At 46.2% G+C, this 22,482-nt stretch overlaps 1 protein-coding gene across 2 annotated transcripts in view; it reads left to right on the top strand.

Moving 5' to 3' along the window:
- LOC139112264 (rho GTPase-activating protein 20) overlaps window positions 1-22,482 on the top strand; it is a 166,401-nt gene that overhangs the window by 72,102 nt on the left and 71,817 nt on the right. The window contains exon 1 of one of the 2 annotated variants that reach the window (XM_070673187.1): window positions 11,736-12,631. The exons of the other annotated variant lie outside the window; for it this stretch is intronic. Within the exon in view, the coding sequence (XP_070529288.1) occupies window positions 12,323-12,631 (309 nt within the window). The 5' untranslated portion in view covers window positions 11,736-12,322. Of the gene's footprint in view, window positions 1-11,735; window positions 12,632-22,482 lie in introns of those variants that run through there. 2 annotated transcript variants of the gene reach the window in all.

The following is a 22,482-nucleotide window of genomic DNA, read 5'->3' as shown; positions in this document are numbered from 1 at the left end:
AAAGAAAAAAGAAAAGAAAAATTAAGAAATCCGCTAGAGGCTTCCCGATATCCGTACAGCCTCCTGTCGCGGATCGAGAAAAATCTTGGAAGCTTTTGACATTTTTATTCGCCGAGAAATTAAATTAAAATTAAAAATTGCAATTTAAAAATAGAAAAAAAAATAAAAGAAAAGAAAAATAAGAAATCCACTAAAAATTGCAATTTCAAAATAGAAAAAGAAATAAAAGAAAAGAAAAATTAAGAAATCCGCTAGAGGCTTCCCGATATCCGTACAGCCTCCTGCCGCGGATCGAGAAAGATCTCGAGGAGCTTACATACCGAATTCGCCATACTCGCGCACACGCATGTACGCGCGGCCTCGGTAAGGCCGCCTAACCGACCTTCGCACGAAAGTGTCATCCTGCGAGCGCGCACCCCAAGCGTTTCACCTGACTCGCGCGGACGCGCGTGATTAAGTACGCGCGAAATCCGCGCAGCTGCACGTTCCAAGAAAGTGCGTAAGCGCCCAGCTACGCGCCGCGGCTCTCGTCCCTTTAAGTGAGTGCGTGCCGACGCATTACGCGGGTCCCGGACTCGCATCCGCGCTGGTTCCCGCGCGGCGAGCGACGTCACGCTCGCGGATTATGGCGCCGGTACGCGCGTTCTCATTTACATACGCGTTATACCCTGCGCGCGCTCCCGCCGATCCGCCGTAACCGAGATTGAATTCCTACCTAAGGAGTACTCGATAAGGATAACGACGACGCGCAAGCTCGCCGGCCGTGCCGTAAATATCGCCCCGTACGCGAGATAAAAGCGTTAAGAGGCGGCAATTCGTGACGTCGATACCTATTTTAGGTAAAAAATCCGCTTCCGCGACACGCGAGAGCGCGAGGATTACAAGAGTAAGCAGCTATGCAGCTTTTTCCTCGTCGAATAAAAATTCGTTCACGTTCTTTAAGTATCGCGCTACTAATTAATAGCCGTCTCGCTCGACGTCAGACTTGACGCACTTTTTCGATATCCTCGTAATGAAAAAATTATTTCTGCGCGGTTAAGTCTCCATCCTGATTCCGTTTCATTAATAACCGTCGGTTTACTTTAATCTTAAACGACTCGACTTTCTAATACCGAAACTAGAATTAAGATCATAGATAGTAAACGTCAGATGAAATCGATCATAAAAGACGCCTTCTCCGTAAGGCGCTCGCGCAGCATCCTATTAAAGTATATGAATGAAACTAGAAGAGTGATCGAATGCACTTCTTCAACAATTAAAAAAAAAAAAAAAAAGGAAGCAACAGTAATATAAAAAATAAATCTTTTTCGTGGAAGGGTTTTATTTGCATAATAATAGCGAGATGTTCTTTATTAGGACGTAACATATATATGCGTATAGTAGAGCAGAATTTCTTGTCAGAAGTTAGAGGTTTAATGTCAGGGTGAAAGGAAAGTATATATCACAGAAGGATCTAGCTGTCGGAGATGTCCTTTCGCCCACGTTCCCCCCGTTCGTACGTCGAAAAGACGACGAGTCCTGCTCGTCTTTGAGGAACGAAATGGGAATGCGGCGGGAAGAAGAGAGGCTCGAATGACCGGTACGTGAGTCAGACCGAAAGAACCTCGCGCATGGTGCCGGCCAGCGAGAGAAATCCTCAGCAGGACGTTGCTCCGAAAGACATTCTTCGATCTTACCGTCCAAATTTGGAGATACGTCGCCGTGAAGATCAGTCGCATCCCTTGATATATTCAAATCACGTGCAGTCGGACGAGTCTATAAATTGATATTTTTCATGCCGCGGTTGGATATTTATTTTCGTAGGGAGAGATCTAATCGAATCGCTTGTAATTAATCATTCATTGCGTAGACGTTATTTTTAAAAATATTTTTTTTTAATGAAGAACGTATAAAATATTTAATGCGTTATGATATTTATGAAGTATTGAGCAATGTGCATTTACACGTTGTCGTAAAGATAATAAGAGAACTATTATCTTCGAGTAAACGCGGTTTGTTTTTTTTCTTTTTTTTTCTATTTTTTTTTTTTTTTTTTTTCCATTGTTTATTAGGAAATTACACTGCGAGCGTTACACAAGATTCTGATGCCGGAGCGGCGACAAGATTCTCCCGTACGAAACAATCAGTAAATATTTCCTGTTGCATAATTTCATATTTAAAGAGTCGCGTTTACGAGTTGATCTCGGCGGGAAGACGGCGCGGCGATTAGAGAGGCGACGCAAGTTAAACGAACCGTGATTCCTCAGCTCGCGAGTAGCATTCCGTCTTTTTTTTTTTTTCCTTCTTTTTTTCCTCTTTTATTGCCATTGTTAAAATTTGTAGGTAAGTCAAACACTAGAATGTAAAACGAGCGACGAAGGATTCGAAGATCTGTAAACTTGTCGGATCGATTTTGCAGTGAATTTTTTTTTTTTTAGGCGCGACGAATGAAAGACGCTCTCGAGTCTAGACGCGTGATATCGTTACAGTTACGTCAACAATATCGCGTACACTCCTCCTGTAAAGGACTTTCGCGAGTCCTTTACTACACCAATCTGCGGTACCGTTAGCCGCGATCGTTACTCGGCGAGTCTGCGCTTCGTACGTCTCGGCGTGTTCCGAAGCGCCTTTTTCCGTGCTTTAAAGACTCGCACGCAATGCGGAAATGCACGCTCGAGGGAGGTTTGCACGTCGTTAGCACACTTTTGCGCGTCCGCCGGTTGGTTTCATTTGAGGCGCCATTCCGCCGCGCGCTCGCAGTTATCTAAAATTTGCGGAAGATGCTGTCGTGCCGCCTTCGCCGTCTCAAACGTTAGTCCTTTCATCCTCAAGTGATTTATATGAGTTTGCTTCGCAGCTCGTAACGCGAAAGAAAAAAGAAAAGAAAAAAAAGGAACTCCCGAAAAAAATTCTCGCGCCCGAGCTTCGTTTAATTACTAGCCTCAAATAATTACAAGTCCGTCACGGTCAGCTTAGTCATTTATTTATCCAGAAAAAGAAAAATTAAAACCGATGCTCGCAACTTCAATGCTCCTTCTAAACGTGGACGATATCTTTAAAGAGCTCAAATGCAAAAGTTTAACACTTGATCGTCGCTGTGGATCTTATCGCGGAAAGGTGATAAGGCGGCTTCGCTATCGGGGTTGAAAATCGGAAGATCCGCCGATGCTCGCGATACGGAAACGGCCTCGTGTCCGGTGTTACCCGCGAAGGAAACCGCGCTCGGCCACCGGGCGATAATGAAATCTAAATTGCAAATTATGACGGGACATAACTCGCGCTCGTTATTCCGGGCGTTATGCCCCATTGTCGCAGCCCCGCGCGTCCTGGCTGTTTGCACGCGCGCTCCTACGAAGCCTTGATGCCCATTTGAATCCCCGGCAGTATACGCGTGCACGCCGAACCGACTGATGCAATATGCCGTGGACCGTTAAGAGCCGCGACCCCTCGAGATTCGCGCGGGGAGAAAAAAAAAAAAAAAGAAACGAAGAATCGAGCACACCGGGAGTTTTGTTCGGGGCATGTTTTACGGATTCTTCTTCGCCGAGCGAGTAAAAACCTCGAGGCTCTTTCTTTCGCTCATCTTCCAGCTACTTTATCGCGAATTTGTCTGGATTAAACGCGCCTCTCTTTTTCTCGCGCGGGATCCTCGGGTCGTTTTTTTTATCCTTTTTTTTTTTATAATTTTTTTTACGAACGTGGAATATGAAGAAATATTCAAGTGTGTGCGTGTAAATAATTTAGAGCCAGGCTGTAACGCGCGTAAATTTATATTACCGGTAATAAGTTTTAGAGACTTGCAAATGCGCGGTTTAATGATAGCCGGTGAATGAAATGAGTGTTAACAGTAATACGCGTTACAGAATTGCCTGGAGTGTAAATCTAAATATATTCCGGCAATGTTGATGGTGGCGATGCGCGCATTTGACGTCGGGAAAGAGGGGAAATATATCGCCGTGGGCACGCGGAAACGCAATGCGCGAGGGTCAAGGCTCATCATCGAGATTGAGAAGGAGGAGAGGGAGGCCGGACGTCTCACCTTCGCGCGGAAAATTGGCCAAAGCGCGGTCAGAGACGGCCGCTCGCGGCTCCGTCTGCGTTGCCGCGCGGGAAATTAAGATCTTATCGTCCTCATATTCTCGATGCGCGGCCGTGGGTTTCTATCGATCGGAGTTGCGCCGGAGTCTTCGCAATTAACGCGGCCGCGAGCGGAAAAATTATCGCAAGGAAATTAACGTCGGTGAGCGCGGGAGATAGAGACGTTGCGTTTTCGCGCGCTCACCGGGCCGCGCCTGGCCCCGTCGCAAGATTCTCGCGGTGAGATATGACGGCGCGATAATTTACCGAATAACCCCTATTGACTTCGGGGACGGCGAGGCCGAAGATCGCGGCGCCTGATCGCCGGACTTGTTACGCGGTGAAAAATTCGCCGGGTGAAGCAACGACACGTCCCGCGGCGGAAAGATCGGGATCTAATCGGCGTTGCTATCTTTACACGTGGGAGGAATCGGCGCTCGCGACGCTACGAGCGCAATAATTGAAACATTTATCGCTGTCTGTGCGCAGACAATAGCCACGTTAATGGATCATACTTGAATTATTGTACGCTAAAAATTTCGTTCGATGATCTGAGAAGAATGAGAGAGAGAAGGGATTTATTAAGCTACGTCGTGGAATTTAAATACAGTTTATATTAGAACCTGCTTTGGGAGCAAACTTCGTCGAGGAATGACGAAATAGGCGACGGACGGTAAACGAGGCTTCGCTCATCCGTGTACGTGAAATATATGTATAAATAATTATGCAAATAGTATAATGCCGCGGTTTGATACGCGAGCGTGTAAACCTGTTTTGCGGCCGCGCCAATGATGCATAACGCGAAGCTCGTGGAATAATTGTAGGTCAATAGATGACGCGATAGAATACTGAAAGCAACATCGACGCTCAGCGAGAAGGTGCCGTAGGATTTGTCGGTCGGCGAAGAAAAGGAGCTCTTCGGTGCGATCACTCCCGGTATTCGTGGAGCACGTGTAGCACGCGGAAACGTTGCGTGAGGTCAAGACAACCGGAGACCAACTTACTTTAAAGAAACCCCGGCATTTGCATTGTTCTCAATTATTTTTCAAGCGCCCGAATACAAGGCTGGAGATTTTTCGTCTTGATTATCGCGAATTAATCAAAGGACTCGGATGGGGAAAATTGGAACGGGACGAGGCTGCCGCGATATCGCCGCGAGGCGTCAATTAATTCTGCAGTTAGGAAAGACCGCGGACGACGCGAGATAGCTTATTATCAATCAGACGAGAGGCGCAGCGCGCGCTGCTCGAAGCCGAGGGAGATTGACGCGGATAATGAATGTACTTTGGCAGGTTGAATTGAGTCGGCGGCGAAGCTCCGCGGATTGCAAAACGAGACCTCGCGAGGCAGCGCATTCCGCGCCCATTGTCGGGGCTATTTATTAATACCTCCTCGCCGCGTCATTGACCTCTCCATTAACCCGATTTCGCGGCAAGCAGACGGGGCGAGCCGGGCGAAATACACGGCGATGAATCGCGGCAGGCCATTAAATTCCGCTGTTTCTCGAATAGCGGGTCGTTACGTCGTCGTCGTCGTCATCGTTGTTCGATCGCTGCTGGAACGGAGAACTTCCTGGCCGGTGCCCGCCTGGGCCCCGCTGCGACTTTCACGGAGAAACGATCTCGTTCGCGGCCTTAACTCTCGATCACATACCTTGTTAGACACGACGATTCAAGAGCGACCGCCGAACACGTTACGCTGTGCGCGCACCGATGCTATAAATCGCGCGCCTCTTTTCTCCTTCTCGCGCCGTAGCTGCCGGTACCGCGGCTCGGCGAAGACCGGCATCGCAGGACCGATCGATTTAACGTTGCCATTGCGAACTCTTTGTGCGTTATCGGGCTGGTTTTATTTGCGCCGGCGATTCGCGTGCAGCGATTCGATATATGATTTCCACTTCGTTTCCGCGTTGTTTATCGGGCTCTTAATTTTGATATTACGTAATAATATCGAAATAAATAATCGCATCAAGGTGAATTGTTCTGTCAAATGTCTGCGGGTTTTTTTTTTTTTTTTTTACAAATTATTAATACTCGGACGTTTCTTAATTGCATGCGACATTTTACACGTTTATTCTTTTCTACCGCTAATTATAGATTATATTAATTACGTTAATCACTCTTCCTTTATTCTTTCCGCGACCGTGCGATCCGTATCTTCCCCGGTATTCTTTATTACGCAATTACGATATGCGCTTTTATCTCAGGTATGTCGAATTATTATTAGCGGAAGACGCAAAGTCTATCTCATTTCGCTACTCACGTGCAGGGTTTAACGACGGCGCGCGAGCGCCCCGGCGTAAGAATCCCGCGGGAAATTCGTATTCCCGCATCATCGGGATAGCTTATCAATCGTCCTAATTGCGCTTATTTACGGCCGGATAATCCGCGCCGGCAGACTCGACGCGCCCAAGGGCCTTTGATCGAGGAAAAGCGGAGCTCCTCGCGAGCACTTCCTGCGCCTCACTTCCGTCTTCGGCCTTTTGCATGACTGATAATCTCGCGCGGCGGCTCGTATTTGAAACCGCGGCGGTGAGCCCGCGGTCGTTAATTTCCTGCCGGAGTGAAACCGCGAGCTGCGCGCGCGCGCTCGAATCCTCGGAGATCAAAGGATAATATTTCTCACACCGGCCGACAGTATAATCGACACGCAACGTTTCGTCCGTGAGCGCGTGTGCGTAATCTCACGCACGTCGCGACGTTTCCGCGCGTGTGCGTGGCGTTACGTGTTCCGCGCACACGAGTCGATGTGGCCGCGGACGTTTCGTACGTTTCACGTGCCGCGAGAAAATCGGTGACCGCGCCGAGGTGTGCGGCACACTTCGGCCTATGTCAGATCCCCGCTCGCGCCCGCCGGCCACTTTCCCATCGCGCTGAGACCCGCCCGTCTTAGAATCCCCGCGCAGAACGCAGAACATGAAGAGCGAGAACGGAACGCGCACGCGAGGCTTCGCTTCCGAGATGGACTCTCGCGATCCCTCGTCATGGTAAGATATCTCTCCCGGCCGCTTCTTCTCTTCGAGACGATCGCGAGATACCGCCGGACACGCGAGGACGCGACTAGGAATTTTTGCACCGAATTATTGACATTCCGGGAAAAATATTGGCACGTCGTAGCTTTGCTTTTATCGCGTATCGTACAAAGAGCGCGTGTGCAGATTAAACACGGGATTGTTAAAAAAAAAAAAAAAAAAAAAGAAGAAGAAATATCCTTTCTCGCAGAAAGACACTTTGGACGACGAAAAAATATTTATCTTTAATATATTTGATATTTTTTTCAATGGAATTAAGAAATCGTGCGTAAAGATCGCGATGAAAAACTTGTCGGAAACTGGTGGTTCTCCGTTTTTCTTTTACCTTCTCGGCATCGAGGGTCTCTCTTTTTCGAAAGTCTCAACTTTCAAGCCTCATTGCGATAGGAATCGCCCCAGGCGGAGAAAAAAAAAAAGATCTGCAAAACTCGAATTCGCGAACGTTGAATATATTCTCGATCGGCGTTATAGATCACTTTGCCATCGTTTTAATTTAGCGCGTTGCGTGCGTTTCGCGACGCGTACGTCCGGAATTAATTAACCGTCGGCGCAGACGTTTCTGCTTGGGACGCGCGTGATGGGTTCTTCGAGGTATGTCCTGACGTTTCATCTTTGAGGACGTGTCGCGACGTCTCCGTTTTCGCGTTGCACGAGCGTGCGTTTCGACCGCCGGCACCGCGCAGATCTAATCTCTTCCAAGGCCGACGATACAGGATTCCGGACGTTACATTAGCAGCCTCGCCTCGGTAAATAGACGCCGCGCCCGATCGAAAACTGAATATTTAGCATCCTCGGATGGGAGCGCCCGCAAATAAGGCAAATAAGCGATGCACTTTGCGCGCGTTTCGCGAAGCGCGCGAAAAAGATTTTTATTTTTATTTTTTTTTTTTGCGTAAATGTGACGTTTATTTATTTATTTATTCATTAACGGAAGTAATTAGTCGATTGTTATAGCATTGGGAAAAATATCGAACGTTGATTGAATAATTAATAAATCAACGCTGCTGATTTTAAGCTTTTTTTTTTTTCTTTTAGTTGAAATTTAGACTAAAATGTAGATCTCGGCTTATTTTTCGATCGAGTCTCTTTATTCACGTGTGAGCTCAACTTTTCCGCGCAGCGGTGATTCATTGTTCGTCCAAATAAACGAAAGAGACGAAATAACAGTGACCGTGACTCTTACAGGAAACGACCGAACGTCTGCGTCGCGCATTTTGTCTCTCGAGTGCAGAGTTTCTCGTAGAACAGACAGATGAATATTAATTAAGAGCAATCACAATTATGTCCTCACGCACGAAAATAGAAAACAGATATAAAAAAAAAAAAATTAATCGTCCCGTAGTATTTTATTACGTCGGATACGGCAAAGAAGCGCGGAATTATTTTCTCAAACGGGCTCAAACTTTATGTGCGGTCCCCAAAGATTTATCTCCGTTCAGAAAAATCTCGCAGTCGCGATGCACGTCCGAAAACAAGTGTAAATCGCGGCGTCAAGCGTCGAGGAAATTAAAAAAGGTGCGCGAACACGGGTCGCGATCTCGCGATAACCGCTGTTTATTGCGGAACAATTTGCGCTCGCTCAAAATTTCGACGACGGGGAAGTCCCCCCCCGTGACCTCCGAGAGGCCGCGAAATGTTGGAGGAAAAAAAAAAAAAAAAAGAAATCACTCTGTTAATAAGCAATAATCGTAATAACGCGATCGGGGAGAAAAGAGGGGAGAGGGACGCAGGAATCTTTCGTAGTTATTTATTCCCCGTTACGTCGTTATGCGAGATAAACGCTGCGGCGGCTACGAAGAATTCGTCGTAATCGCGGATGCGAATCACTGTGCGCTGCCCAAAGCGGCAAAAACGTGGGAAAAAATATAGCCGAGGCGCGAGAGTGACGCGATGCTGCGATAGTTGGGATATTTATTCCCCCTCCCCTCCCCCTTCCCTCCCACTTTGCACCTGTCGCGGGCTTGAAATTTAAAGTCACTCGAAAACGCGCGAGCTCCGCAGGGCGCAATGTCGAGAGATTCTTTTTACTCTAATTTTTTAATTCCCTCGCTGCAGCGCTTTTAATTCCCTCGCTGCAGCGCTTTTTAATACGTGAGGAAAAAGAGAAAGAAAAAAAAAGAAAAGAGAAAAAGTTAAAGGGTACATTATGGTTTATTGAGTTTATCGCATTAAATCACCTCTCGTGTTGAAAACAACTCGGGTCGCGCTGGATACATGTCGCGTACTTTCATCGCGCAGATCTCGAGATTATTTTGTAAGAATTGAGCAACGATACTTCTGCGGCTTCCCGGCTTACGATTGCCGTACACGCTATTACGAACGATCCTCGAGGTTACATTCTTCGATGTCTCACTAACACACGTCGTCGCGTACATCAGAATATTACCGATCATCTCGCGTAATTACGTTGCGTACGATTCATTCGCTGTGTTCAATAGCGGGGCTCCGCGGTAAACTCCACGTACCCACATGTGAATATGTCCGCGCGCGCTCGTTCTTTGTACAACCGAGAAACGTTTCGCCGTATGATTCACCAGGCGACAAAGACACTTTTTTTACGTTTAGACATCGCGCCAGAGTAAAATGAACATCGCATAGTTGCATTATCTCACGAGGTACGTCAATAAGGACTCGAGCTAAGCTCGTTACGGCCTCCTTCCACGCAACACAGCTCGCGCGGGGTATTCGTAATTACACAGAGAGTTTTCCGGCTAACGTCCGCCGGCTATCTTAATCGCACGGGGAGGAAGTAGGCTGAAGATGAGGCTCGAGGATGAAAGATGAGGGACGGCGCGGCGAAAAATATGTTTGAACAAGCGTCGGCATTAGAGGCGGGAAGAAGGGAATCGGCCGGTTCACAATCACTCTTCGCCGGCGCGTAATTCAGTTTCTCATAAGCGCTGTCTCCGCGAAAAAAGAAGGGCGCCACGGGTGTATCGGGGTGATACGCGCTAATTACGTGTTCGCTTAATAATTACGGGCGCGCACACGCACGCAAAGGCACGCACACCGGCGCGAGCCCGCGTACGATTAATCAAGCGCCTCGTTTCGCCGTATATAGCCACGGGAATAATTGAAGTTTTGACGAGTTCCCACTCTAATGATATCGTTCGAGTAATAAGAAATAGCCGCATGTAGATTCGTGCTCCCTGCCTCCCACCCTCCGCTCGGCCTCTTCGGCTTCTCCGTCCTTGAGGATGAAAGGGCGAATTAGCGCGTGGATCGATGATCGTTAATTACCTTCGAGGAACCTTGGCCGGAGGCGGCGGGATAAATTGTTACGCGCGTCGACAAAATGTTTGTCCCGGTGGATCTCTCTTCTTGAGCGCGGCGGGCTCCATTACTCTCGCGTTTTCGAAAGTCACGCATCCTCGCGGTGCTCGAAATATCACGAGCGTTAAAAATTAATCGGGTATTTATTTTTGAGATAATCTCTTTTTTATTTCTTTTTTCTTTCTTTTTTTTCTTTTTTTTTTTTTAATTTTTTACAGTCCGTTGCACAACCGATTGCACGGCCGCGCTGCTCTCGTGACGTTTGGATTTAGAAAAGCGAAAATCTCTCGATGTCGTCACTTTACTGTCGACAGTGCGGCATCATTTTCCGCAAGAGTTGCCGCCGTTTTATGGCGTTGCAGCATGAAAATCCAGTCGGTCCTTGCCACCGCGGACTAAACCAGGCATCTGCTCCTTTCCTATTTCGCTCTAAGGCAGTTTTACCGTTTTTATATTATTTGAATTAGCGTAAGTGACTATGTAAGTTAGAAAATCGTATTACAGGCAATTATTCTAAGTCCCGCGCGAGTTGAGCTTAATTTACCATCTTCGGCGTGTACGAGATTATTAAACGCGAAGCGACTAAACCAGTAACCGTACTATTAATTAACTAACGCTCAGAAACCGGAATTGATTCTGGAATCTGGACCCGATAGCCGCGTTGATCATGACCGTTATCAGAGGCCACGTCTCGCCGATCATATTTACGCCTTTCACGTTACGATTATTAAAATAAAAAGAAATAAATTCTATACCAAGTAACATAAACAATTTTATAAAAATATAAAAAAAAGAGTCGAGAAATTCCCTGCTATTTCTAACAATTAATTCTTACTCTTTAAATACGAACAGAACAGGAGACTTAAATAAAACATTTCTTTCTAAATAAAATACATTTTATTTAACAAAGTATTACAATTAAAAAAAAAAAAGAATTTAATGAACGGTAGTGGTACATTTTTTTAAATTTTATCATTGTAGAGACGTCTTCCCGTTTTTCATCTCTACATTTTCTATCGCTGGCGTTTCCCGTCTCAGGAAAAACCGCAGAGTGCATCGCGAGTGTGCGTGCGTGAGTGCGTGCATGCGTGCACAACGCGACGGGTCCCTTTCGCGAGGACGAACGGAGCAGCGGAACGGTCCGTTCAAGTCGCCTCGGGGGAGAATCGGTGCCGATCGCCATGGTAACCGTGTCCGCGCTGTACGAAGTACGAGGTAATGCGGAGTCGCATCTTCTTCTTTCTCTACCCCGTCTACCCCGACGTTCGGCCCGAGTCGGGGGAGCTCGGGCGGCTCCGCCGCGCTCCGCCACTCCAGCCAGTCAGCGGCAGCGAGCGAGCGAGCAGTCTTCGTCGTGATCCCTTCGGTTGCGCACGTATATTCGTTACGGTCGACGTTTCGGCGCGTTTTGCGCACGCGAATCGCGTTCGTGTCTCCAGTGACACTCTGCTCTGCTCGATATTCACGCGTACGGATAACGAGTCGAACTTGGCGTTCCGGTAAGCCACAGCCGTTGCGAATCAGGAGCAGTGAGTTGGGTTTCTTTTTTTTCCGCGCGAGAGATCGCCCGCAGGCAAATACCTGTGCCGGAGCCGACCGGACGGGTCTCTCGCCTTTTTCCTTTTGCTTTCCTCGCCCCGGCGTGTCTTCGGCCGGACCGCGGCGGCGTCTCGGCCCCAGCGCGTTTCGCATTTCCGGCGCGTTCTGCGATGACCCGCTAGTGCGCGGAGCCCCCGCGAGAAGGTGAAACTGGAGGTCGCTCTTAACCGCGTCCATCGAGCTACCGCTAGGTCACGGCGAGCAGGGGACGCCATTCGGAAACCACCTGTGGCTAACTTCGCGTTGGTAATACAAGTGGCAGTGACGGGGAGCGATGTCGGCGACGAGTCGCGACGTTTGACCGACGGCCGGCCGTTCGGGGACAGCCTCGCCGTTAACGCGTGCGAACGCGAACGCTCGACGATGACTATGTTCGGTACTCTCGTGCAGAGGCTCACCTCGCCGGTGACCTCGCCGACGAGCCCGCGGCGACGGTTCAAGTCGCCGTCGCGCTGGGAAGTGCAGAGTGACCCGGAGGACGACCCGGCCGCGCCCGTGAGGAAGTCCCGCGCCAAGCATCTGCTGGAGAAGCGCAAGGGCAAGGGCAGGCCGCGCGGGCTGCACTCGTCGCAGTCGGACCACCTGCAGACTTGCAACGCCGGCTGGCACGACGTCGCCTTCCCGCCGCTGCGCGGCACCAAGAGCCTCGGCAGGCTCGACGGCATGAAAGAGGTAAATGTCTTCTTCTCTTTCGCTTAGGGACTTCGCGGCCGTTCGCGTCCGCCCGGCGGAATCGCGTTCGAGATCATTCGGAGTACTTCACGCAGTTCCGTAGATCGATTCGATTTTTTATCTGCACGTTTCGTGGTTTATTTTTGCGAAATTATAGGCTGAGTAAAATATTTAGAGTAGGGTTTCTTTCTTTTTTTTATATGTGTGTGTATGTGTGTGAGAGCAGAGAGTGCTCTCGGGTTAAGAGTCTTTGCCGAGCGGTCGTTAATTAATCGTGCGTTAAGCGAAGGTTACCGGCACCGATTGCCGCGTCGCGCTTCCGCGTCGCAGTCGTAATCGCGATCCCGCTCGGTATCTGGTAGCGCGAGTCTTCGAAACGGATCGGTTTCACCGCGTGCGGCACCTTGACGCAACGGTCCGTTACATATTAACGATCCTCGGCCGCGCGCAAGCCATCGAAAGTGCTCGCAATCGGATCGTGACGCACGTTCGCCGGACATCGGGTGGGTCAATAATTTTACAAATTTATGGATTGGTTAATCTACCGTTCCGGTGGAGTAGTCGCTAGGCATTCGTAACTCGCATCATATTAATACGTGCCGCATGTGTGCGTTTTTGCATATTTTTTATTTTTTTTTTTTATTAAATTAACACATTTAATTTAATTACTTTAATAAAAAATAATTAAATAAATTTCTTTACTATAATAAATAGAATAGTAAAATTACACGACAAAGTTGAACAAATATTTATGCAAATAGTAATCATAAATAACATGCGCGTTATTAATTATGTGAATATAAAGACGTAATTTTATGAATTTAATATTTTATTCAATTCATTAACATTTTTCTATCTTAATGAAAATCATAATTAACAAGATTTCCAGCGACTAATAAGTCCTAGTAAATACGTAAGGTCATTGAATTTTTTTCTGTACCGCGTTCTGTTGTTAAGTAGACGGTACTTTTTGTTACGTAGGACAGATCGAGGATGAAAAAGCAAAAGCCTCGCGAGCGGTTACAAAAACCTTGGCTTTTTCTCGTAAACGATATTGAAATGCGCGGTGGCACGTCGAGTTTCGCGAACAAGAAAATCGCCGTGACGACAAACCAAGCGCCAGAAAGCATTGCACGCAACGATAATGCGAAATCAGCAAATAGAAATTATTATTACTATTTTTTTTCCCTCCGAGATAGCGGTATTTTCGCGACGTGGGGTCGCGCGATGTTAATAAAGTTTACACGGGCCTCCGAATTAACGAGTCAAGAGACTCGCAGAACCTCCGGCTTCTCATCAGTATTATTAATTTTTAATAAGCCCCGAATACAAACGCGCCCGCTACCTTTTTCGGAAAAGGCAATCTCGTTTTCCCAGACTCGATCGCGGTCCTTTAACAATCGGGTGTCCCACGTAATCCCGCTCGAATCACCTCTGATTCTCTTCTCTTTAATTGAACGAGTTTAGACACCGCGGTGTCTTACATAATTACTTTGTAACACGGCCTTTTATATACAAGTGTACGCGAGTTTCACGTAATTTCGCTTAGGTCGGTTACGTCTGTTGCGGGATTTTTTTTTTTTTTTTTTTTTCCTCCCCTCTCTCTTCTTTGCCCGTTGTCTCGACCGTTCGCTTTTGGAAACGGCATAAATTACCTTTCACGCGCCGCTTACTTCGAAAGTGGTACAGGCGGATTTTCGAAAACTACCGAAATAGAGTATCGCGACGTGAGAAGATTGCACGCGATCGCAATCCGCGAGTCGTCGAGCGGTGATAAGGAAATTTTTGCCGCGAGCGTAAAGTCCGTCGTTGTGTATTTGTAGGAGAAAAACAAATGCGTCGTGTGCTCTGCTGCCGGCAACGGGTATCTTATTCACGTGTTTTCATCGATGCGTAAACAGACCGGACACGAGGGAAAAAATGTTGGCCGCTGTTACCGAGCGCCGACCGTCGTTTGTTTACCGTCGACGTTCCGAGGTCGATTGCGAAGTGACGAAAAACACGGACCGAGCATTTGCCTTACGTAGAAATACACGCGTCCGAATGTAATCGTTTTACGTTATCTATCGGTGGCTCGATAATTTTACACGCTTAGTGAATTTTTCTTCAAGTAGAAAATTAGGATAAGAAGCGAGAAATTGAAAGGAAGGAATTAAAATGTTTTAAATATTAAAAGTTAAGAAAAGAATAAAGTAAAATAAATTAAACAATTTTATTTTATTTTATTCTTTTCTTAACTTTTAATATTTAAAACATTTTAATTCCTTCGTTTTAAATATTCTAATTTAAGAAAAGAATAAAATAAAATAAAATTGTTTAATTTATTTTATTTTATTTTATTCTTTTCTTAACTTTTAATATTTAAAACATTTTAATTCCTTCGTTTTAAATATTCTAATTTAAGAAAAGAATAAAATAAAATAAAATTGTTTAATCAATTTTATTTTATTCTTTTCTTAACTTTTAATATTAAAAATATTTTAATTCCTTCGTTTTAATTCCTCGCTTCTTATCCTAATTTTCTGCTTTAATAAAATCGAAATTTCCACGAAAGAAATAAATAATACACGGTGCGTTTTTAGTAGCAAAAAGTCGTATTATTTTTTTTATTAGAAATCTCTAGACACACATTGCAGAATTAATTCGGCAGTCACCATCTTCTGTACTTTCCATTTTTATTTGCTCGGTTAGTTGACGCGTCTCTTTTCTTCGGTTAGGCAAATCGACTGTGCCAATACGAAAAATCGCCACCTGACCCCGTTTGGCTTTCTACTCGAAAGATCCGAGGAGACGAGCGTTAATTGTACGAGCTGCCCGCGAATTGATTTACGCGGCGCGGAATCGCGATTCTATCGTCCCGCCGTTTTATCGTCGACTTTCACAACGGCGCGGCACGGATACGCCGCTAATCCCGCTTCTGCTACCCTTTACCTCCTAACCTTGCTCGCGATCGAAGCCTCGAAACATCGGATACCCATCGCGCCGTAAAATCGCCGGCTTTCACCGTGCAGCGGCGACCGGATCGCCAAACGTGTCCGTAATTCGTGCAAATTGCTCGCGGACGATCCGCGCCTCGTCGAGGACGCGAAATTCGCGCCGGCCGACCGGCACGCACGCGAACTGGTATTCGCCGCATCGCGTTTAGGCTCATAGAAACCGGATACCCGACTGACGACGGCGGGCTATTAAAGTAGAAGCGAAACGCGAGCCGCCGTCATTAACCCATCGGGGCCTCGGGAATTTTATCCGAATATTCATAAAAGCGAAATAATCCGAGTCTAATAATTCGCCCGGTAGTAATTTGTCCGAGTAATTTACTCGGCAGCCAATCGCAGCCGCGTGTTAAATTAGAACGTCGCTGGAAAGTCAATTTTTCTCCCGGCGATCGCGTGGAAAAAAAAATTAAAAAAAAAAAAAAAACCGTCACGTGGACGCGTTTCCGTGTCTTCTCAATTCAGCCGCATCGAGGGCACCTTAACTTTTCTCGACGTTCGTCGGAATTAGCGTAACTCGTAACGTTTCGTGGGCTCGATACTTTTTCTACCCTCCGTTCGATTCGCGATTCGTGTGACGTAAAAATTGCGCCGCGCGGCCCGCAAACTTTTCTACCCGCTCGGAAATCGCCTTCTTCCTCGTCTTGCTTTTTTGCCGGCGACGCTCGGGTGCCCGCTCCCCGTGACCGTGCAGAAACTCTCGCGCAAGCGGGTCTCCCGGGGGTTATTAAGCGTCGTCGTCGCCGGAGAGCGATGCAATTCGTAATTCGGCGAAATTGCGTGGCTCTTTAACGACCGCGGCATTCGACGGCGACCCACCAAGAAGCGCTTTGTGTCCGGCGCGCGTTCGCGCACACGCGGACCCAAAAGGGGGGCATTAAGGCCGCTAAAAGCGGATGCTGCCGAATGTTCGTAATTCGGGCGACTCTTAACGACATTCGCCCTGCTTCGGACCGCGTTACGAACCTCCATCGTCGTCGAGTCTTCTTCCTTGTTACGTTTACGCCTCTCGTCCTCCTCGCGACTCGCTTCTGTTCCTTTTTTTTTTTTTTTTTTTGGGAAGGTACACGTGTGCGCGGCGGCAGTAATTTCGCGACGAAATGAGGGAAAAAGAAAGAAAAGAAGCGAAGCGTGTCCGCGTTAAGGCGATTTCTTGACGAATTTTACAAGATGACGCGATAGCGAGGTAAATATCAAACGGACGTGTTATTTGCGGATCATTTACGAAATTTATAAAGCGCCACGCGGTGACGAATTTTGCCGGCGAATATTATCTCGGACGGAAAGGTCTTCTCGCGCGGATACTTGTGTTTGTCGTGGAAAGGCATTATTAGGCAAATTATCGGTTGTTCGAGGAAGCGAATAGAAACGTCCTCCACTTTCGGGCACACTTGTTTTTCACCATCACGCTAATATTCCATTTAACCTCAATTTCACTCTTGTAAAGAGCAGTAATGAAGCACTCGCCTTTCAATCGGGTCATTATCAGTGTCCTCATTAGCTGCACTTTTTCCATTAACAAGTACTGTTACGACCAGGCCGTCTTTAATTACATTATTGTGTCATTTTCAAATAGGATTTCTAATTGCGTTAAGCGTACGAACGGGACGAAAATTCTCAGACAACCTTCTTCCTAATCACGCTTTTGTCAGGGATTAAAAATTTGTTTCAACTCGATAATAATTCGTAGGCATCAAGTATTAATAATTATTTCATTCTATAAAGGAAAAAAAAAAATAAAATAAAATAAAAATAAAAAATAATTTTAAAAAAATTAAAAATTTGTACAAACGTAATTTTTAAATACGCAAAGGAGAAATGTAACGATCAACTTAGCACTTGACTCGAACTCGCTACTGACCTCGTGTAAACTCGCCATTAACGATCCACCCTTCTGGGACGTGCCGTGAGGGACAGGGAGGGACGCGGGGGGGGGGAGGGAACGTTGTCCACCGCTTGCAACCGTATACGAGATAGGGATCTGTCTGTGTGCAGCTAGTTAAATCGCGCGGTGCAGCGAGCGAGGAATCACGAGGAAGTCCTGAGGAAGCACTGCCTCGTGCTGCCTTGTTTCGGCGCGCGATAAGATCGGCGATCGCGGGTGATGGAGCACAGTAGCCAAATCCCGAACGCAGAACATCGTCCAGCGAATTGTTATCTTCCCCCCTTTTTTTTATTCATATCGACGCTCCCTTTTGTTCCCGTTTTGGTAAAACCGCTACGAGGTCCTTGAACATTCAAGGCTCTTACGCACCGGCTTCTCCGAATTAAAATCTGCCATCACGCCGGTCCGAAGAATCTTTCCTGAAGCTCGTACCTCGCAATTTTATTTGTCTTTTTTTAATTTTATTTTTATTAACGAGCTTTAAATTAATTAGACATTTTTTGGGAAGAGTAGAATTATTAATTCGAAGCGCGAACTACGCGCGAAGGTTAGTTTTGTTTTCCGGACGTAAGCGGCGTTTAATAGACGTGACTAAAAAATCCATATTTGTCGAAAAGCGGCTTTGTACGCGGCTTCTGTCTGTTGGCCCCGGGATTTTCTATTCGCGAGCATTCCGAGGCTCTGAATCAAATCGCTTTCATCCAGTTCCTAGGACCGATAAGGAACGTGGATCTGACACCGATCGCGAACGCGTGAGACATCGTCCCGCGGCGTCGTAATAAAAAAAAGAAGTTTGCTTATTCGGAGATTCAACGGCCGTGATCTCAAAGATCCGTTAAAAAGGAATGTCAGGCCTTTCTGTGCCGTGAGAACCTCGCTCTATCGTAAAACGCTAGTTTTGTTCCTCTCGCACAATGTGACATATCAATCTTTCTTTGAAAACGTGAGACACGTTTCGTCCGTCCTATTCATTATCCGCAAACGCAAATTGTTCCGCGCTAACTTCCAGTTACTTTGTACAAATATTTTTAGATTATTGATACTCGATTAGATTTTAGAAATCCCGAAATATAAATAACGAACTAGTCGAGCGTCGTATAAATTCCTTTTTTAAATTATAATGCGATATAATAATTTTTTTTTTACTTTAATTAAATAGAGTTAAGAATATCCCGTTAAATAAATAAAAAAAAAAATATAATATACGGTAAATATTTGTATACTCTTACGTGCATTCGTCGCGAAATCCAGTTCATATCACTGGCCTACAAATCGAGCGTTGCTCTTTGGTATGTTAATGTTCGAGGGCTTAGGTGTCAGCGATTTGGTTCAGCGCGTATTATTAAAACGGTGGGGCGACGTTAGTAGACGGCAGACGACAGGCCTCCATAACTCGTAATGATTTAACGTCAGAACGGAGAACTTTACGGTGGAACAAATCTATGTATATGCGGATTTCGGCGATTCGCGCGTCCGCAGATGTCGAGTTCTCTCCTTCCTTCGCCCCGCGGTCATTGTTCGTCGCGGCTGAAAGGACGGACGGGGCAGAAGAGATGCTAATTGTGAATATGAAAATCGCGGCGGGGGTGTAAGCTCTTCTGAGACGTGTCCCTGCGCGAAAGGCCCGTCGACTTTTTTCACGATCCCTTTTGAATCCTTGGAACGAAAGAGTTATGACACTCGCCGTCCTTGGCATTCGCGATGCGCTGAGATTTCGAAGAAAATCGCGTTACTCCAAAAAAAAAAATAAAATAAAATAAAAAGAAAGAGAGAGAAAAAAAATAAAACATAATTCATCGGTTATTGATAGATTAAAAAGCTATTGAGAAAATAATTTTTTAATTATTAAATTTTTTCTATTTCGTCTCGTTTGTCATATTTCGCACGCAGACGCCAAAGCGATCCATTATAACGCATTTCGTCCATGACATTCTTTTAACGCTTTGTCCGATGGACTCCTCGTGCGCGTCCTTGATCCTTCCTAGAACACGCTAGACAACTTCTCTCGCGAAGGAGCGCGGATCGCGAAGAGTAGAATAAAAATGAGACAATAGAATTGCGCGAGAAAGAGAGAGAGAGAGAAACGGGACGCTGGATCGCTAGGAAGTTTAGGCCTACTCGATCGCTATCCTTGTTTTTGCGGCACTTAAAAGTACTCTGGCAAAGCTGCAATTAACGCCGAGCTTTGTCATTAGGTGATTCAGTCGCGATATATCTCGCGGAATAAATTTGACGCGAATCGCGCATTCGACGCCGCGACTTTGTTCGCAAATTGCATACTTATCCTTCATTGCGTAGCCGATATTCATTTCTACTTCGCGCTGCCTCGAACGATTAATGCTTACGCAGATAATAAATATTTCTGCATCGCGCATTAATATACTAAACGCGGCGCGGTACGCCGTGTGCCAATCGCGTGAGTCACAGATATCAGATTCCGAACTGCGTTTATTCGAGTCATCTTATCGTGGCGTTACACGTCTCTCTTATCTAGACATACCTCTCCGCTCGACCGGCTTAATTGAGTTTGATTGTTCGACGGGTTTTCTTTTATTTTATTTTATGTATAAATATATATATTTTTTTTTTTTTTTTTTTTTTTTATTGCACCTTCAACAGAAACGCAATTTCGCGAGATCCAAACTATTATTGCGATCCGTCTCGAGGAAGCAAATACCTTCTGCTGCCACTTGTCCGACTTCCTTACTCCGTGGCTAGCTGTTAACTGTCGAGAAAATTCCGGCTTACGCTATCTTGGTCACGGTAATTGTGGTAATTAAATTTGCGGCGGTTTCTCGTTCCGCGACTTCAATTCCGCTCGTCGGTGATACGCGCGCGGGCCCGCGGAATTTTACGCGGGTCAACAGGCGGCAAGAGTCGCACCTGGCCAACTAATTTAAATTCTTTTTGAGCCTCCAGCGAGAGTGCCCGGCAAAACTTTACAAGATAACGCGCAAAGTGATTCGCGAAGATCGTAAAGTAACGAACTGCGGTTCCCACCTCGCGACCCGTTTCTCTCTCGTTTTCGCGGAAATCTGGCGCGATTTATCACGCCTCGCAGGTGTTAAGTGCAACAACTCCGCGCACTTTCATGCAGATTTAATTTTTTAGCACGCCGCTAGCAATACGCGCGAGGTCGAAAGATCGCCGCCGCGAAACTTTCTATGTCAGCCGCGGTGATTGTTTATTAATAATGTTACTTTCTCATTTTGGCTTCGCGATCGATGCAGCCACCTCGCGCCTCACGCACCTGTCGGGAACTTGTCGAATAGAACGGGAGAAATTTCACGAGGCGAACCCAGCGTGGCGCTACGATATTTTTCGTTTCCCGAGATATCCGCGCGTTTACACGATTTCGTAATATTTCCGCCACTTTGCCGTTTAAATAAGCGCTTCGATTTCTCCCAAAGAGAACGATCGTTCTATTTGAACAAGGAGAAACTGATTTACGATCGCGGTTTAACTACTTCGCTCGCTGCACGGTCGTTTATTGAAAATTCTTTTCGGCGATCAAGTTTTGTTGCGCAAAGTTTAATCAACTTTTTATTTTTTTTTTTCTCTCTTTCTTTTTCCTTTTTCTTAGTCACTTTTGTTTCTTTCGTCAGTCTAAATTGTTAAACCTGTTGTTCAAGCTTAATAACTTGTGCATGTGGGATTTTTTTTTTTTTCTTCTTTTTTTCTTACAATTAGTTTCGTTTTATCGCAGCCAGAAAGTACCCATGTCCCAACTGCTCAGATTTAGTGCGTTAGATAAGCTAAATACACCGTACATCCGTTTTCTCTTTCTCAAATAAAATTCTTTCGACATTTAGTCACTCGAATTCTCGAGGTTCAAGCGCTACTTGACACGAAGCCCTTTACCTCGTTCGCGCTCATTTAACACGTACTACGATCCGTTTAATTCGGTTTGCCGAGTTAATGTCGAGTGGTTTTCGGGCGATTTAAACGCCCCAGCTTCTCCCGGGGATCCTCATTAAAATACTTTCATTCTTCAGCCACGTCATATCCCTCGCGTTCACGATTACGACACGAGCGCTTCTCAACAAGCGTTTAACACGGACAAAGTGCTAAGTAGCGGATCAGAAGTTTCTTTTTATTTTATTTTTACAAGGAACACTTTTCATTTCGACGTTATCGCGACTGTGAAAAATTTGCGTTACGATTAAAAATTAAAATACAACTTGTTAGGGGAAAAAAAACTCGTCGTCTCTCCTGAAAATAATCGACTTCTTTTTCCGCGCGATAATGTGCGTCGGTGACGAACGAGTCTCGTGTCTAAAAAGCGTTGTATACATTTTAGCGAACGGACAGCGAACGCGGACGTTCATAAACGAATCAATCGCTGGAAAAATAACACTCCGAGGAATGTTCGCGGTCGCCGTCCGTTCGCTAAACGTTCTGTACGCGTTTCTTTGCAGGCGATAAAGGTGCATTTTCCGCGACAAGACGAGCGTTTTTCGCTGCGATCGGCCGGGCGGTGTAACAGTTCCAGCGAGGAAAAACCGCACGCGGAAATTCTATTGACGCGAAACAATTCGACGATAATATGCGCCTCGTCTCTCTCCCTTTCTTTCTCTCTTTCGCCAGCTTGATACACGCTCCGTTAGAAGATGCAATATCATCGGGACTCCATTCTTTCGTTATGGAGATGATAGATACGATCTCTTTCTCTTCGGGATCCTCTCATAATTCAATTCCGTGGAACTCCCACAGCTTTCGTGCGAAACTCAGCGGCGTCGTAATCGGCCCGCGTTTTCCTTGATACGCTTTATAACGCGTAATAGAAGCGCGATCGACGAGAATGAGAATTACGGGAAGGGATAATAATAAAAAGATTCGATCGGACCGATCGCGTGAATTGAATAAACGTGCAATAACTTTCCTCGATCATGCTCGAGTTGGAGTCGAAACTTACGTGACGTAATTCACGTCTAATTTAGGATAAAGTGATATTTTTCCACTGCAGTTATACG

The sequence above is a fragment of the Cardiocondyla obscurior genome, linkage group LG27 (assembly GCF_019399895.1).
Source record: "Cardiocondyla obscurior isolate alpha-2009 linkage group LG27, Cobs3.1, whole genome shotgun sequence".
NCBI lineage: Eukaryota > Metazoa > Arthropoda > Insecta > Hymenoptera > Formicidae > Cardiocondyla > Cardiocondyla obscurior.
This window is presented reverse-complemented; position numbering and strand designations above follow the sequence as displayed.